Below are 16,014 nucleotides of genomic sequence, written 5' to 3'. Positions count from 1 at the left end.
AAATGTGAAAAAGACACAAAAGTCAATACTTCCAAAGACTGGATCTGCCAGCTGCTCAGCGCCCCTGCATTTTGTAAAATCTGATCTTGAACATGAAATTTGTCAGGGAGCTGGTATCAGGGTATGCAAAAAAGAAGGAAAAAAAAGAAAAACTATTTCCAAATATCTGACATCTGACTAAGCCCCATCATAGAGCCACATGGATTTTGCATCCTCCTGGTTCAGCATTTAGACAGTTTTATTAAACCAGTTTTTTATCAATCAAAAATGTATAAAGTTTGCAGAGAATTACTGAAGTCCTTTAAGTGAAAAGTAAACAAACAAACAAAGAATCTTCCAATTTCTTATTTTTGAAACTGAAGTTTCCATGAGAAAAGCAGTTCAGGTGTTTCTGAACTATCTATATACAATTTTTTTCCTTGATTTTCACTATTCATTTAACCACCGAGCCCCAGTACACTATTACAAAAGAAGAAATGAAGGAATATTCAAAGTGCTTTCATGCTCTCACATTTAATTTGGTACCTCTTTAATCCAGTACCTCTGTGTACACAGAACTTGTATACACACACCCAAGGTAAAACAACAATTAAGTTGTCTTGTATGATGAACATCTCCATGGGCTTTGCAAGAGTAAGTTGGATCATTCTGTGTGACAGCAGTGACATAAACTATGTTATTTATATAAAAGTATGCAGAAATAGAAAAAATACATAGATTTACATCGCTTATATTAAAAATATCCTGTTCGTATATATGTGTGCATAAATGTATACATTTACACATACATGACACTGTCAACAGTACAACAGCTTAGCACACCTTTACCATGCTAGCTTACACACTCCTGTGTAAGAATTTGGAAATAATAGTATATCATTAAATACGTTAAAATTTGGGAATATTTATATAGCTATCAAAACTACAGCCACTAAGAACACTCAGAGCAATGACATAATTAGCACTATCAATACATCCCACAAGCTTGAATAAAGACAATAAAATTGTCTTTAAGTCTACTGACAATGAGTAAAAATGTTTTTTTAATTTACATTCCCTGTTCCTCTTCCAAAGAATAATTGTTTGAATACTAGACTTACAAAAACGAGTGTAGATTACTGGAAACCTGCCACCAAGATTAGGGGTAGGGAGAGAAAAGAAAGAGAGAGAGAGAAACCTCCAAACATGGCTCCAAGTATGAAGTAATTTGAAAATTTAATTGCCTGTATGCTAATAATAAAGGCCATTATTTGCTTTTTTTTGCATTCGATTACCTTTTTTGTCTGACCCTTTCTGATATGAATCCATTTCAGTGTGTAACAGTTCACTAATGGAGCAGGGTTGAAAATTTCCTGCTATTGTTTAAAATGTTAAAAACAACTATGACTACAAAGTATCGATTCCATCCTTACTTGGAGCTAACAAACTCAAGGGACACACAGGAACGAGTTGCACCACTTCAATTGGTACAGGATTTTCATCTCTTCTTGTTTCCACCTTTTAAAAGTGAGCTAGCACTGCTGATGAAGGTGGGTTGGCTCCTTGACCTTTTTGACCAGAAAGACCTTGTAAGATTTTGTACTACCATAGCTTTTTTAGTTTAGATACACAGTTTTACCTAAAATGAACGGAGAAAAGTAAGCTCTTTTAATAAATAAAGCTTAAACAGTTGAAGGAAAATAGAAAAGTAACTGGCATTTGTGTTCCCTTATTACGTATCAAAAGAGTCGCAGTTCGTCTGCTTTGTTTAATTATGTTAATGAGAGTTATCTTTCCTTCCTTCAGAAAGTATCTCTGTTAACTGTACTTAACAGGTACCTGCACGTCACTGCATTTTCAGATGTTACTATGGACCAGAGCAGAAACAAAAGCATATCCTAATTCATTCTATGGTATTTCCTATATTTGTTTTTTTAATCCTTAAAGTCTAAAGTGTAAGGAGAGGCAGAGTGAAAAACATCACACATCTGTATTTTTCAAGAACCCATAAAATCTTAACAATTTATGAAAGCATTGCAAAAACATTGCTTGTCATGGTGTAATATTTTAGAAAGAGGCAGGCATCACAATTATCTATGCTTTCAGTTGGTTTTTTGTATGTTTGATTCAGACAGTAAGCCTGAAGTAACTTCAGGCAGAGGACTGGCAATAGAGACATGAAGGAATTGCAGAAACATAACACTAGGAAGAAATGGAATTACACCTTTTGTGTGTAATAGCATTAATAAAAAGGAAACTTACTGAAATACAACTGCAAATGACTCCTGTAAAAGCTACTGTCTCAGAAAATGAAACAGAAGAAAGTTCTTCACTTAGAAAGTTTTTTGCTAAGTTAATGTGAAGATCTGCAGTTTAAATAACTTTTATATTGTTTTATATTGCAAGATAACAATCTAATTATAAAGGTTTTCATCATCTAAAATACACTAACAGAAATTAAGTGAAATGATTCTCTAAGCAGAGAAGAACAAAGAACTTCCATTTTTACTACTGCCAAACTCAAACCATGTCTTGGATACCTTGCCCAAAGGAGATAAAAAAGTAACTTTATTCTGTTCCTGATGCTGGCCCATCTGTGAGCAAACTGGTGTCTCACAAAGCTAAAACAGCATTAATCATCTTCCGTGTACTGATTTATGAGTGCAAACGACTGCTCCAGGAACTGTCAGAAATCACAGAGAGCACTTACTAAAGTGCCCTTCTTCTGCCTCAATAAAAACTTATTTTCTATGGTCAACATGTATGGTCATACAGGAGCAATATCAGTCACTTTACAGTAAAAAAACAGCAACTGCAGCTTGCTATGAAAATTCTTCCTCTGGCTGGGTCCTGATGGCCTTGGGGAGCCCTAGAGCTCTGCAGTGGTACAAAGTGGCACAGCTCAGTGTGCATTTACAATAAGCAGATAAAAGGGCCTGAAAAAGGTACTAAAAGCAGAAATTATAATTTCCGTTATACAAAATGGCAAGAACAGTGATAATTTTATGTAATTACGTTGATATTACATTTTTGTGAGTAAAGACCTTAACATGGAGAGGGAACACCTTTTCACAAATGTGCTTGAACTGTCATATTTGCTTACAGCAGTCAAATAAACAAAGGAATACTTTATCTAATGAATGCAAGAATGGATTCTAAATGGTACCACCTGAGTCTTAATTTTGTGACACTGATGTCCAACTTTCAATTAGGGTTTCAAAAAATTATTTGTTTCTCAGCAAGGCAAACATCTTACACTTTCAAATGATGCAACTTCTATACTGGAAAATGACCCTTTCATTGTTACATTTTATTAGTTTCAGATGTTTCTGGTTTAGCTGGCAGGCCTTGCTTAAACTTTCCATTTACTGTAGATACAGCAGATTAAGCTCACATTTTACAAATACTCAGAAGCAATGAAAGTTTCAGACTGCATCAGACTGCAAAGTTGGAGGGAGGTACATGATGTCTCTGGTGGTGCGATGTTCAAAAGTCATACTACAGTATGATGAATAAGTAAAGATAGTTGAAATGAGCTTAAAAAATTAACAAGGATTATACCTCTATATTTTTCTTGTAATTTATTCTACAAGGCACAAAGGCTGAAAAGTGTGAAAATGCTGTTTACATCTAACGTATAAACCAGGTTCCATGTTTTCAACACAAAGAGAAGACACAGCTCGAGGTCTTGAGGCAAATGAAAAGCAACATTTTACCTCACACAGCAATATCATGTACTGTCAGACCTAACATCAGAAACTGCAGATTCAGAGTAACAGAGAATTCAGGACCGAGAAATCATACCCTGTGGAAAGACAAACCTGCCCTGAAAGTACAGGGAGCATAACAGAAACAGCCTACTGCTGTAAGGAAAAAGCAGGTTACAGGGCTGGATGTCAGGACAGTATGGAGGTGCAAATGTTTAGGGATGGCAAGGAATTGTTTCTTTGAAGTCAGAGATTTATAGCCATAGAGAAAGACAACAGAAAGATTCCTGCATAAGAAAAAGTTTAATTTGACAGTTTTTAAGGTGTGAAGAGAAGGTCTGGACATCAGCTACAGACATATTTTTCCTTAATGAGTAGTACTTACTGAAAGTACTTGGTGAGCCTGATAATTTATAATAGAGCCTCATTTCCAAGAAGCACCCGGAGCTCTTAATACAGTCAGTAGGAGAAATGTTGTTTATCACCTTTGAAAAAACAAGACACCTATTCTTATTTGATTCTTGCAAGCTAAAAATCAGTATGATGTGAAACAGACACAAAATAGGTTTTCTTGGTAGACAATTTTAGCTACTGTAATTCTGTACTCACATCAAACTGCTATTACACACCTGACTCCCAAGAAGAAAAAAATCCTCACCATACATGGTCATCAGACTGCAAATTTTTCTATCCCTCCTCATTCTTGATATTGGTAACAAAAATATGTCATATAAAAGAACTGGAGGTTGCAGCAGATCCAGACTGGCAGGACCTTCAAAGAACCTCAACCATTTTTACAGTCCTTCAGAACTGGGTTCTGCTTTCTTCCAATTTAAAACTCTGTGTACAAACCCGACATATGCAATGGAAAACATCAGCACTTCCCCAGTTTGACAAAAGTTTTCCTATCCACTTGAATATTCCAGGAGGTTTTGCATTTCCTTTGTTAAAGACTATCCCTGTTGACAAGAGTCTCCATTTTATTGTGAGTTTATCTAGATATTCTGCAAATATCTCCAGATTATATTTTTTTTCTGGATATATTACAAAATAATTAGTTTAACAAAATTAATAATTTTCCTAATTTTTCTGAAGAAATTATTGTTTTCTTTTGAAACTCTAACGAATCAGGTCCTGTAGTCTCCTCCCATGACTTGTAGAGAAGGTCTGGACATCAGCTACAGACATATTTTTCCTTAATGAGTAGTACTTACTGAAAGTACTTGGTGAGCCTGATAATTTATAATAGAGCCTCATTTCCAAGAAGCACCCGGAGCTCTTAATACAGTCAGTAGGAGAAATGTTGTTTATCACCTTTGAAAAAACAAGACACCTATTCTTATTTGATTCTTGCAAGCTAAAAATCAGTATGATGTGAAACAGACACAAAATAGGTTTTCTTGGTAGACAATTTTAGCTACTGTAATTCTGTACTCACATCAAACTGCTATTACACACCTGACTCCCAAGAAGAAAAAAATCCTCACCATACATGGTCATCAGACTGCAAATTTTTCTATCCCTCCTCATTCTTGATATTGGTAACAAAAATATGTCATATAAAAGAACTGGAGGTTGCAGCAGATCCAGACTGGCAGGACCTTCAAAGAACCTCAACCATTTTTACAGTCCTTCAGAACTGGGTTCTGCTTTCTTCCAATTTAAAACTCTGTGTACAAACCCGACATATGCAATGGAAAACATCAGCACTTCCCCAGTTTGACAAAAGTTTTCCTATCCACTTGAATATTCCAGGAGGTTTTGCATTTCCTTTGTTAAAGACTATCCCTGTTGACAAGAGTCTCCATTTTATTGTGAGTTTATCTAGATATTCTGCAAATATCTCCAGATTATATTTTTTTTCTGGATATATTACAAAATAATTAGTTTAACAAAATTAATAATTTTCCTAATTTTTCTGAAGAAATTATTGTTTTCTTTTGAAACTCTAACGAATCAGGTCCTGTAGTCTCCTCCCATGACTTGTAAAAAAAAAAAAAAAAAAAGTCCTATCCTAATGCATCTGACAAAGAGCAAAATTTTCACTGAGGAAGGAAAGAGAAAAGCATAGACAGATTTTTTTTTCCAAAGACCTCCTCTGCCACACTTCCACCACTCGTTATTTTAGTCCGTTCCTCTATATTGGACCCTTGTTTTACTTCCCAGTGAACAATCTCTAGATGTGGGACACATCCAGGTCTCCCCAGGGCTGCTGTCCAGCCCTTCTCCCCCCAGCCTGTCCCTGTGCTTGGGACTGCCCCAACCCTGAGGCGGGGTCTCACTGAACTTCCTGCAGCTTGCACGGTCCCACCTTGCAAGCCTGTCCACGTCCCTGTGGATGGCATCTCCTCCTTCCAGAGTGTCAAGGGGGAAAAAAAAACTCTTGCTAGCAGAGGATGGTTTCGATCCATCGACCTCTGAGTTATGGGCCCAGCACGCTTCCGCTGCGCCACTCTGCTGCCTGCTAAAGCCTTCCTGGAACAGCATATCCAGCTCAGCAACACAGTGAAGGATTATCCAACTGACCTACAAGTACAGGCTGAGTACTAATTAGCACCCCAGCACGAAGTGACTTTGCTGTACACATCACTAGATACTTACCTAACAGACTGACTGTGATAATGCAACCAGAGGAAAAACAGGCAAGAGGGAGGGAATGCTAATCACATCCTGAAATACCCAGAGAAAGGAAAAGAGCGAAGCAAGACAAAGACACAGACTGGGATTATACTGCTTTCCTCATCATTACTGCCAACAGCATGCTCAGCCTCACCCAGGCCGCTTTTTAAATTGCAAAATGTTAAATCCTTCACGCAGCCAGGAGACAGAAATTCTCAGATTCCTGCTAACAACACACACTGCAGAAATCCTGTGGGCTTTTGTTAGTTGTCAGCTTGTGAAAGGCGAGGGAAAGAAACTTTGAAAACCTTGTTGTGGAACATAATGATGGATGGCAAAACCAGGCAAGAGTCCTGTAATCCTAGTAGCTACTGATACCTAAGAACATGAAAGCAACTTGCTGAATTTGCCCTTCAGAGCTACCGTAATCCATCAAAGACTGATGGATGCAAATATCTACAGGTCTGAACTTGTAGAAGGAAAGTAGTTTCTCTGAACAGGGACTGCACTTAACTGTATGCACTGTAAAAATCTGATTACACCTCTAGTCTCAAACAAACAATGAAAATAACCACCAAGTTCTTCTAATACAGATAATCTGACCTATTTTCTTTAAACAGGTGCTTACTTGCCAGATAAATTTTACTTTATATTGCGGCAGGAATTTGCAATTGTTCTCTCTTAACTTCTCCAAAAGAAATTAGAAATTATTATTTTTAACTGAAGTATTGTTTTTAAATAGTATCACCACTGTGGCAATTTGCTTATAATCAAATTTCCACTATGTATGGAAAAAGCTGACAGAAGTCTTTTTCAACAGGAAACTTAGAAGATAAAATAAGTAGGAAAGCATGGTGAAAATTTGAAATTTTAGGCAGATTCACATTTTGTAGAGGTTTAACCTATGCCTAGCTTATTTTCAGTTAAATTGATTAATTGATTTTAGTCAAATTAGACTTCAAGTAGATTATGTCACTCTTGTGTTTACCCCAGAGGTGATTAACAACTGCTGTGAACTGGACCACATAATCAGAGTATGCTACAGTGAACTAGTTGTGTTTTTTTTCTTCACTCATCAGGCCCTGAGTGACTCCTTTACAAACTTGCAGAAAGTTTGTAACTCGAGCATATGGACTCAAGACCATATGCTCTCCTTTCCAAAGGCTAAAAGCAGACTGAAAATGAACTAAAGTGGTGTTTAGCAGGTAAGGATTCCACAAGATTAAAAGAACAATACTGGTTGATACTTGAGTGCAGCATCTGGTATTTTTAATTCAAAATTATGGCCTTCATTTCTTCCTGCCTTCTCCTAAAATGCCCTGCCTTTTCATTTATATTCATTCCCAGAGCATGCAAAATTCAACCAGATTACACCACACCTCAATAAACAAGGCAGAATGACTGCCTAGTTAAAACCTCAGATTGAAAAGAGGTATTTGCTTGATTATCAAGTCTGCTAAAGCTTCCCTGCTCAGCCTTCAACAAGTAACAATCTGTCTTGGGAGCAGGGGAGAAATTAATAATACTGCCTTTGTCCAGGAAGAACAAATATACAAGATCTGAATACAGCCCCCTGAAAGTCTCCACTACGCTTCTCATGGTACTGCTACTATCAACAGATACAGAACAGTTTTTTAAAATTAAAAGATCTTTTGAATACCTGTCAGAAGAAAGAATAGTTTCATCCCTCCATGCTCCATTTATACTAATCATTGCTACTTAAGCACAGACAGCATTTTCAGCAACACTACAGACTAAATAGGAATTTTATGCTTTATAATAAAAATAAATTTAAGAAGTACTGAGGACTATACAAAATTGTGTCAGTTTGCTGTTTGAGCTTAGTTTTATTAATATTTATAACTTTTAAGTGCCCTGTAGTTTCTTCAGTACAGCTCCACTTCTGTTCTGCTTTCCTCTTCTGCCTCAGTTACTACATACTATTTAAAAACACCTTCACTGAGAATGTTCCCAGCCCTTTCTCTGTGTTATTGATTAGCTTCTTCATCTTCTTCCCAGCTTGAAGAATACATTTTTTGCCTTTTTCCTCTTTTTTTTTCCCCTTTTTCTTCTATCATTCTTAGGCAAAGGCTATTTTTCTATGAGGAAGGGTCAGATAAAGGCAACCAATCTCAAATGCAATGTTAGATCTATGTTCTCTTATCAAAAAAAAAATGTACCTCTTTTTCAGTTACATCTTCTGCATAAAACCTCTTTCACTCTCCTCTGCAACATCCTGGTCTCCAGCCCCAGGAACACTTCACTTAGCTTCCCTGCTGTGCCTCCTAGGACTCTTCAATTGCGTGGGCCAAGTTCTTGTAGGCACTGCAGAACTGGCATAAAACGCTGCCCTGTACAGAGCAGCATTTCTGCTGAGTACCTCATTGCACCTATACAGAGTCTTCCCTATCAATTCAATGAGAACCTGTAGTGAAGCAGCTGCCCCAGTCACTGATTTACTGCATGTGTCATGAGGTACAGGCTCTCAACCCCTTTGAAAGACAGAATTTCAAAGACTCAGACAGTCAGAACGTGTTCAGATACTTGCACTGTGAACACCAGGTGTAGCAAATACAACGGGTTAAGACACATGAGCAGCAGTTTTCCCAAGAACAACCCAAAGGCTCCCTCCTTTCAGGTGTCCTCATGTTATAGTAAATAATTGTTTTTCTCCATTTTCCTCTTTTCTCACATGCCCAAACTTGACACCTTTATCTGAAACAGTCTCCCTTTTCCAAAAGGATATTCCTCCCAAGCTACGTGTTTCTACTCAGTCCAAACCCTTCTGCTTCCTTCCTATTGTAAGCCACTTGTGTACAGAGTGAGGAGGCACTGCTCTTTCTCCTTCTCATGGGATGAATGCAAACTTAGATCAGCACAGGATTCTGCATTGCCACTCTTCCTTCCTTTTAAATCACAATTTAGATGGAAGAAAACGTTGTTTTTCCACAGCCTAATACTTCTACAGGTGATTTTAAAAATGCACAGGCTACATGCAGCAATGCAGACACCACCTCCTAAGACAGTCTTGACAAACCAAAGGAATTGGGCATGCTAGAAAAAACTTCCCCTATGTGTACAACTGAGGATGAGGCCTCTTAACATTTTTATTATTTTTTTTTCATTGGGAAAAATGGAACAACAAAATTCCAAAATCCGCATTTTCTTTTAAAAAAACCAAAACAAAACAAACCACAAAAAAATAAACAACCACAAAACCACAACAAACCAGATGAAACAGAAGACTTGAATCTGGTGATTTTACAAATCAAAGGCAAGAAGCTAACCGAAAGAACAGCGTTTGATAGGAAATAAAAAAGGTCACTGTATATATCAGAAAGAGTAAAGCACAAGCTCCTAAGCAGGTTCTGCTTTCTTATTAGCCCAGCAGCAAGTCTCAAGCTAAATACTGTAATCCTACCAGTCATTAGTTACTGCTCAGCCTCCTGTCTCCAGCCCGGATATTAGTCTGCTCAGAGCCCAGATAGCAGAACAAGCAGTCATGTTTTATCATATGACTGAGGCTGGGAGGCCAATCTGAAGGAAAGCTACATATGTTCTATATTAGGCAGAAAATAGCTAACTTAAAATAACTTAATTTACAGAACAATACAAAGTATGTATTTAAAAGACAACAATGTTAAAAAATAACAAAACATGATCTCTTATTATGTTATTTGCAAGGGAAGTTGATATAACTTTAAGCTATAAAATTTAAAGTTAAGAGTTATGAACTGTTACTAAACTCAGTTTAAAATTAAACTACAGAGGCATTTCTTACTGTAAAGTATTACAGAAAACTATTGTAACATATAGGTGAAGAAATCATCTCCTTTTGCATTTTGTTGGAAAGTATAAACTACTTACTAGGTTAAAAGCATAAATTACTGTTAACATAATAGGCATTTAAGGTATCTTTTACAGATTTTTGTTTGTATTTTTCATTTCCAGCTCATGCAAAGCATAAAAATTTTAATTTAATATATTAGACACTTTCTAAATCATTACCAAGATAAACTACAGGAGTCATCTTTCTTTAACTGAATAGTAGTACAATAAATTAGTAACTACTATGATTTTTTAATATGAGAAAGTCTAGGAAATGCCAAGAAAACAAGACTAGGTGAAATTTTACTTAGCCTTGTCCATATATCATATGTCCAAATTACATATAAAATTATATATATAACATATTTTTGTGACAATGACAGATGCAAACTTGCCTCACTATCTCCAGTTTCAAGAAAGGAAATATAAATTTATAATTACAATAACTCAGCTACAAAAAAACCCCATGAAATGTAGCCTAAATCTTGAAAAACATTAGCCTTCTACATATAGAAATGTAAGTCTAGGTCTTGAATTATGCATCTTAAAGCTTCACAGAGAATTGCAAGAAAGCAGACTCCAATACTTTCATCACCACAAAAGTTAAGTTACAGTACCCATACATACTAGAATCGTTTGAACAAGTCAACCTATTTCAAGTATAAGCATAATTACTAAAAACTTTGAGCCATCATCACAGCTAAAGCCTGTCTCATGTATTACCATTATCTCACATTCCTTAATCTAGTCAGAAAACAAAAGATAATCTTAACCAGGAATGATTGCTTCTATCTGGGACAAAAAGCAAGCTTACCAAGTTGTCTGGCAACTAAAAACAAAATAATAAAAAATCTGAATGCAAGCAATTAAAAAAATACCAACTTGCAGTATTACAATTCTATCATGTTCTGCTGTAACTATCATCTGTCTCGGATACACAGCTTAGACTTGAATTTGGATACATGTAAGCTCTATCTGAACTAAGGCTCAAACTGTAATGCAACCTCTAATGTTGCCCAATTGCTTGAAAATCCAACCTAAACAGACTTAGTAGTCTCTTACTTTAGATAAAAGGGAAGTGTACATCCTACACAGACATGTTTCTGCACTGGCTGTAAATATCAACAGAGTTTTTGACAGAATAATGCTTCCTATTTTCCCTCTAACCAAAATATATGAGTCCTTGTACTCAGTCTGTAAGAAGCAGCTACAGAGAATGGGCTGGATGTAACATGTGAGAGCAAAAACCTAAGCAAACAGTAATGAATGGAAGTCAGTAAAACTGGTTTTAAGAATCACAGTGACAAACTATTAGAGACAAAGAAACAAATTCATCCTTTACATTTCTCTGTTGCTTGAGACATCTAGTGGGTATACAAATCAGATTAGAATAGCAAATAGAAAGTCCTGCTTTTGTTTGCTTTAGTTATTTCCTTCATCTACATGGAAATTATTTCCATTTCACAGTCAACAAACAGAAAAAAGTGGTGCAAGACATCTTCACAATTTATATACAGCTTTGCGCACTTCAGAGCTGAATTTGAAACAGAATTTTACAGGATTCCCTTCAGAAGCTAATTCTGAGCATAGGAATTACAATGAGCTATTTGGGAACAGCCAGCATGGGTCTACCAAGGGCAAATGTCATCGCTGCTTTCAACCTTAAGGGCACTGCTTCTGAGGACAAATAGAGAGCAGTGGATGTTGCTTGACTTGAGACAGGCTTCCATAGAGACATTGTGACTGGTGAAATACTAGCTGAATAACAGTGAACACAGTGGTAACAATAGATAAGGTGAAAATCAGCTGAACTGATGGCTCGGAGTTGTGATCAGCAAAGTCCAGCTAGAGGACAGGAAAGCTCCTCAGGGATGAGTACTAGGACAAAGTTCTTCATTAACCACCTGGATGATGGTACAAGAGCACACCCTCAGCAAGATTACAGACAACACCAAATTAGGGGCAACAGTCAATATGCTGGGCAAGGCTGCTATACAGACCAAGCTAAACAGCTGAGAAAAAAATGGGTGATCAGCTGGGAGCTCAATAAAAGCAAAGGAAATCACACATCTTGGATGAAATAGCCTGATGGAACAATATAGGCTGGAGTGTAACTGCCTGCAAAGCAGCTCTGAGATAAGGATTATTGGGGTCCTAGTAGGCAACAGCCTGAACATGAAGCAGCAACATGCCTTGGCAGCAGAGAAGGCCAGGTGCATGTGCTGTAGGAGGATAAATGTAGTACCCAATTCAGGGAAGTGGTCCTTCACTTCCATTTGACACTTGTAAGAATGCATCAGAGTACCATGACCAGTTTTGGATTCCCAATACAAGAAAGAAATGGACATACTGAAGGAAGCCCAAGGGAGGGCCACAACTGGTCAAGGAGCTTAAGAACTTGCACTGTGTGGAAAGGCTAAGGGACCTGAGCTCATTTAGCCTTAAGATGAGGTTTCAAGGGGACTTAATTGCTGCCTATAACTACTTGTTCAGATGATTCAGAAAACCTGCTTCTGGGAGGCTCACAGCAATCAGACAAGAGGTAACTCATAGAAGCTGGAACATGCAAAATTGTGATATTAGGGAATTTTTTTATTTTTTACCATGTGAGTGGTTGTCCAGAGATGTTGTGGAATCTCCATCCTTGAGGGCATTCAAAGTCTGACTGTACACGGGCTTGAGCAGGCTGATCAGATTAGACCTGCTTTGAGCAGGTATTGGACTAGATGGCCTGAGGAGGTCCTTTCTGATCTGAATTATTTTATCAACCTAATCTACTTCTGCCCTAAGCGGGTGTTTCATCCACTGTTAGTAAGAATTAAGACCGTGAGTTTCTATTTTCTATTAATGCCGATGATCCCACCCCTCTTTTTAGTAGTGACAACCTTTTGAATATTTTAGAGGAGTAAGATAACAATGCATAGCAGTATTCAGCATTTCATTCTATGGTTGCTTGGTTCTTCAGCACCCTTTTTGATTAGGATATGTATTTGCAAACACACCAGCTTGGAGAAAGACAAAGAATAGTATTTCTGCTAGCTTTTCAGTAACATCTTTCATTATTCTTGAAAACTTCACATTAAATGATACCCGCTAAATATCCATTCTAAATAGACAGTAGTTCAGGTTACACTCGTTAAATCCAAAGTTCAGCAGTTCTACATTACCATATTTCCAGTCATGGTTTCAAAACACAAACAAAACTCTGATTTATTAAAGAGCAAGAATTTTAGATTTCTGAGTGGATAGTTTACTATAAATCACTATATATGGACTCAGTGCCATCATTATTCCTGTGCTAATCAGTACTTTAACACTAAAAATGCTTTGTTTGGCATAATTAAAACTGACTTTCTCAGTATATCTAAGCCTGTAAAAGCAGGATGAGTATTTATCCGTAAAAGTTTAAAACAAAATCCTAGTTTAGTCCCCAATTCATGAAAGAACTCTACGTTAAGCCATGTCTAAGATATTCTCTTGAATAAGAATGGTTTTAGGAACTGGTTTCAGTTTATGGTAATGGTTTCTTTTTTCACTCCATCTGTGACATTCTCCTATAGGACAGAACTAACCAGTGCAAATATTCCCCACGTTCCTCATCTGAAATAAGTGTTATACAGAAAACAACCCTTCAATTAAGTTATACTTACATAATTGTAACAGCATCCGCGATTTTGTTATGTTATTTTACGCAGCTGAGAACAAAGGATCTCTCATCTTTTAACTATTATACAAACAAAATAAGCTCAAATTCCTACCAATTGTGATGGCTTTGTACCTGCCAACCTGAAACGTGGCTACCAGACTTGAAACAAACACACTTTCTAAGATAACAAATAATGGTTTACTGGAAGCTCGCTTGCTCAGTCAGAAAATACACAGCATAAAACATGTACATAGAGTACTGTTGCATGTAACTGCTCATAATTTCCTTTCTTATCTATTGCTTTTACCTCTTTCACATTGAGGGCCAGTAAATCCATAGACACAGGCACAGCGATTGGGTCCAATACACCGTCCTCCATTCTGGCAGCCATTTTCACAGACAGCTTTAATCAACAACAACAAAATTAAAAAGTTTTTGTAATCGTATTTCAAAGATGATTGCCATATGTGGTATTCAGAAACATTTTTTTCCCCTCGCAACTGCTCAAAGTCTTTCTGAACCTGAATACCAAACTGATCTCCTTCCCACCCATCATCACCACCAATGATGATAGTTCAAGTCAGATTCCACTAGACTGAATTCCATTAGCACCTGCTTAATGCCAATTGCAAACAGCTGTTTAATTAACCATATTCAGCACAGATTCTTAGCAGATGTTGAACTTAAGTATATTTTTTAACAGTTGTGCAGCTCTAGTCACTAATCGTAAGAATTTATAACTATCAGCACAGTTAGTAGATGGACATGTGATAAAGCCTTACTTCTTAGCAAGAACTATAAAACTGAATTACTTTCTACTGAGAATGCTTATCTTAGGCATAAAATAAAGGTATTTCTCTGCATCTGTTACATTATTCCATGAATGGACAATTACACTTTAGGGAGACAACTAACTTCAATAGATCTAAGACACAATTATACTCTAGTAAAAAGAAATAAAGACATATTTACATTTTTCAGGTGTTCTTTCCATACTGTGTCTAGAAGACAAATACTCAATCTTACTTGAAATTTCAACTATCCTCTACACTGAGGCCAATATCCACAGTTGGTTAAGATTTGCAGGAGTACTTTAGAGTCGCTGCTTGAAAATTCAGTCCTTTTTTCATTTATTCATGGGTAACATGGCCTGCCTGGGAGCATTCAGGTGTTGACCCAATACAATAAAATCAGCAGTAAGGGGCCAAGAAGTCTTAAAAGTAAATCTGGCGGTGACTAGGATCACATTTTAGGATTACAATTAGTACCTAAAATTTTTGAGGATGTTAGCCAGATAGAAATAAAGAAGACTGCTCTCCAGCATCTGCAAAAATGACCAAGTCAAAATGACATTCATCCACACTATTACATCTAAGTATTCTCTGCACAGTTGCCTTCTCTTTGTCTTTACTTCCTTCAGACTACCTTCAGCAATTAATTTCTGCCTTTTTCCCTTCTGAACTGTGTTGGTTTACCCTATTTTCATCCTTTCTCCATCTCCTTATTCCTCTTTGCCCCCTTATTTTTGAGCTTCTATTCTCACTGATAGTGAAACTCCTTTTGATCCTCTTACTTGATCAAACCCTTCTGTGAGTCTTTCCCTTCTGCAACTGCAGAACCTGTAATAAACTCTTTGACACCTATGAGGGTTTTCCTGCAACTTGCTTTTTCTGTTTTGCAGTCTCACAAGCTTCTTCACTTCCACTGTTGTCTCTAGAAGAGCCTCTTATCCTACAAGTCAGTTTGGAGTTTTGGGGGTGTTTTTAAAAAGTTCCTTTTGTGTTTTTTTCTTTGCTCCTGGTTTTCTTTGATAATACCAAGACATACCTTTTTGCATTGCATCAGCAATCTGAGTCACTTATTACTGTTTCTTGCTAAAGTTCATTGCAATGCTTTTGTCTACGTTGTTACTGAAGACACTTTGTTTCCCCTGCTTCCTAACTGCCTTTGTGAGCATCATGTTCTCAGGTAACTAGGAGCCAGCTGGCCCGACAATACGCTTTTAGTCTTTCCTCAACTCTGCAGCCTTCAGTGATATTTATTGTTTGCTGAATTTTTATAGCTTGTAAACACTGTACTGTGATAGATACGTGCAAATAAATTACTTTCTAGATTGTCTGCAAAACCAAAAAGGTATACAAAAGCTTGAACCGTATTTAATCATTTTTCTGAATCAAGCAGAAAACAGAAAAACACACTTTAACTTGGCATTTAGGCTGTTCTCCTGAGATAGGG

General features: G+C 36.9%; 1 protein-coding gene and 1 non-coding gene across 2 annotated transcripts in view; both read right to left on the bottom strand.

Annotated features, from left to right (window-relative positions):
* Window positions 1–16,014, bottom strand: part of FBN2 (fibrillin 2) — a 148,652-nt gene that overhangs the window by 127,510 nt on the left and 5,128 nt on the right. Inside the window, exon 4 of the mRNA XM_009998148.1 lies at window positions 14,087–14,182. Within this exon, the coding sequence (XP_009996450.1) occupies window positions 14,087–14,182 (96 nt within the window). The remainder of the gene's footprint in view (window positions 1–14,086; window positions 14,183–16,014) is intronic.
* On the bottom strand, window positions 6,074–6,145 carry TRNAM-CAU. The gene has a single exon. It is a non-coding gene; the product is annotated as a tRNA-Met (tRNA).

This window comes from Chaetura pelagica, unplaced genomic scaffold (assembly GCF_000747805.2).
Source record: "Chaetura pelagica isolate M959 unplaced genomic scaffold, ChaPel_1.0 scaffold145, whole genome shotgun sequence".
Classification (NCBI taxonomy): Eukaryota; Metazoa; Chordata; class Aves; order Apodiformes; family Apodidae; genus Chaetura; species Chaetura pelagica.
The sequence above is the reverse complement of the archived record's forward strand: the minus strand, read 5'-3'. Positions and strand labels throughout refer to the sequence as shown.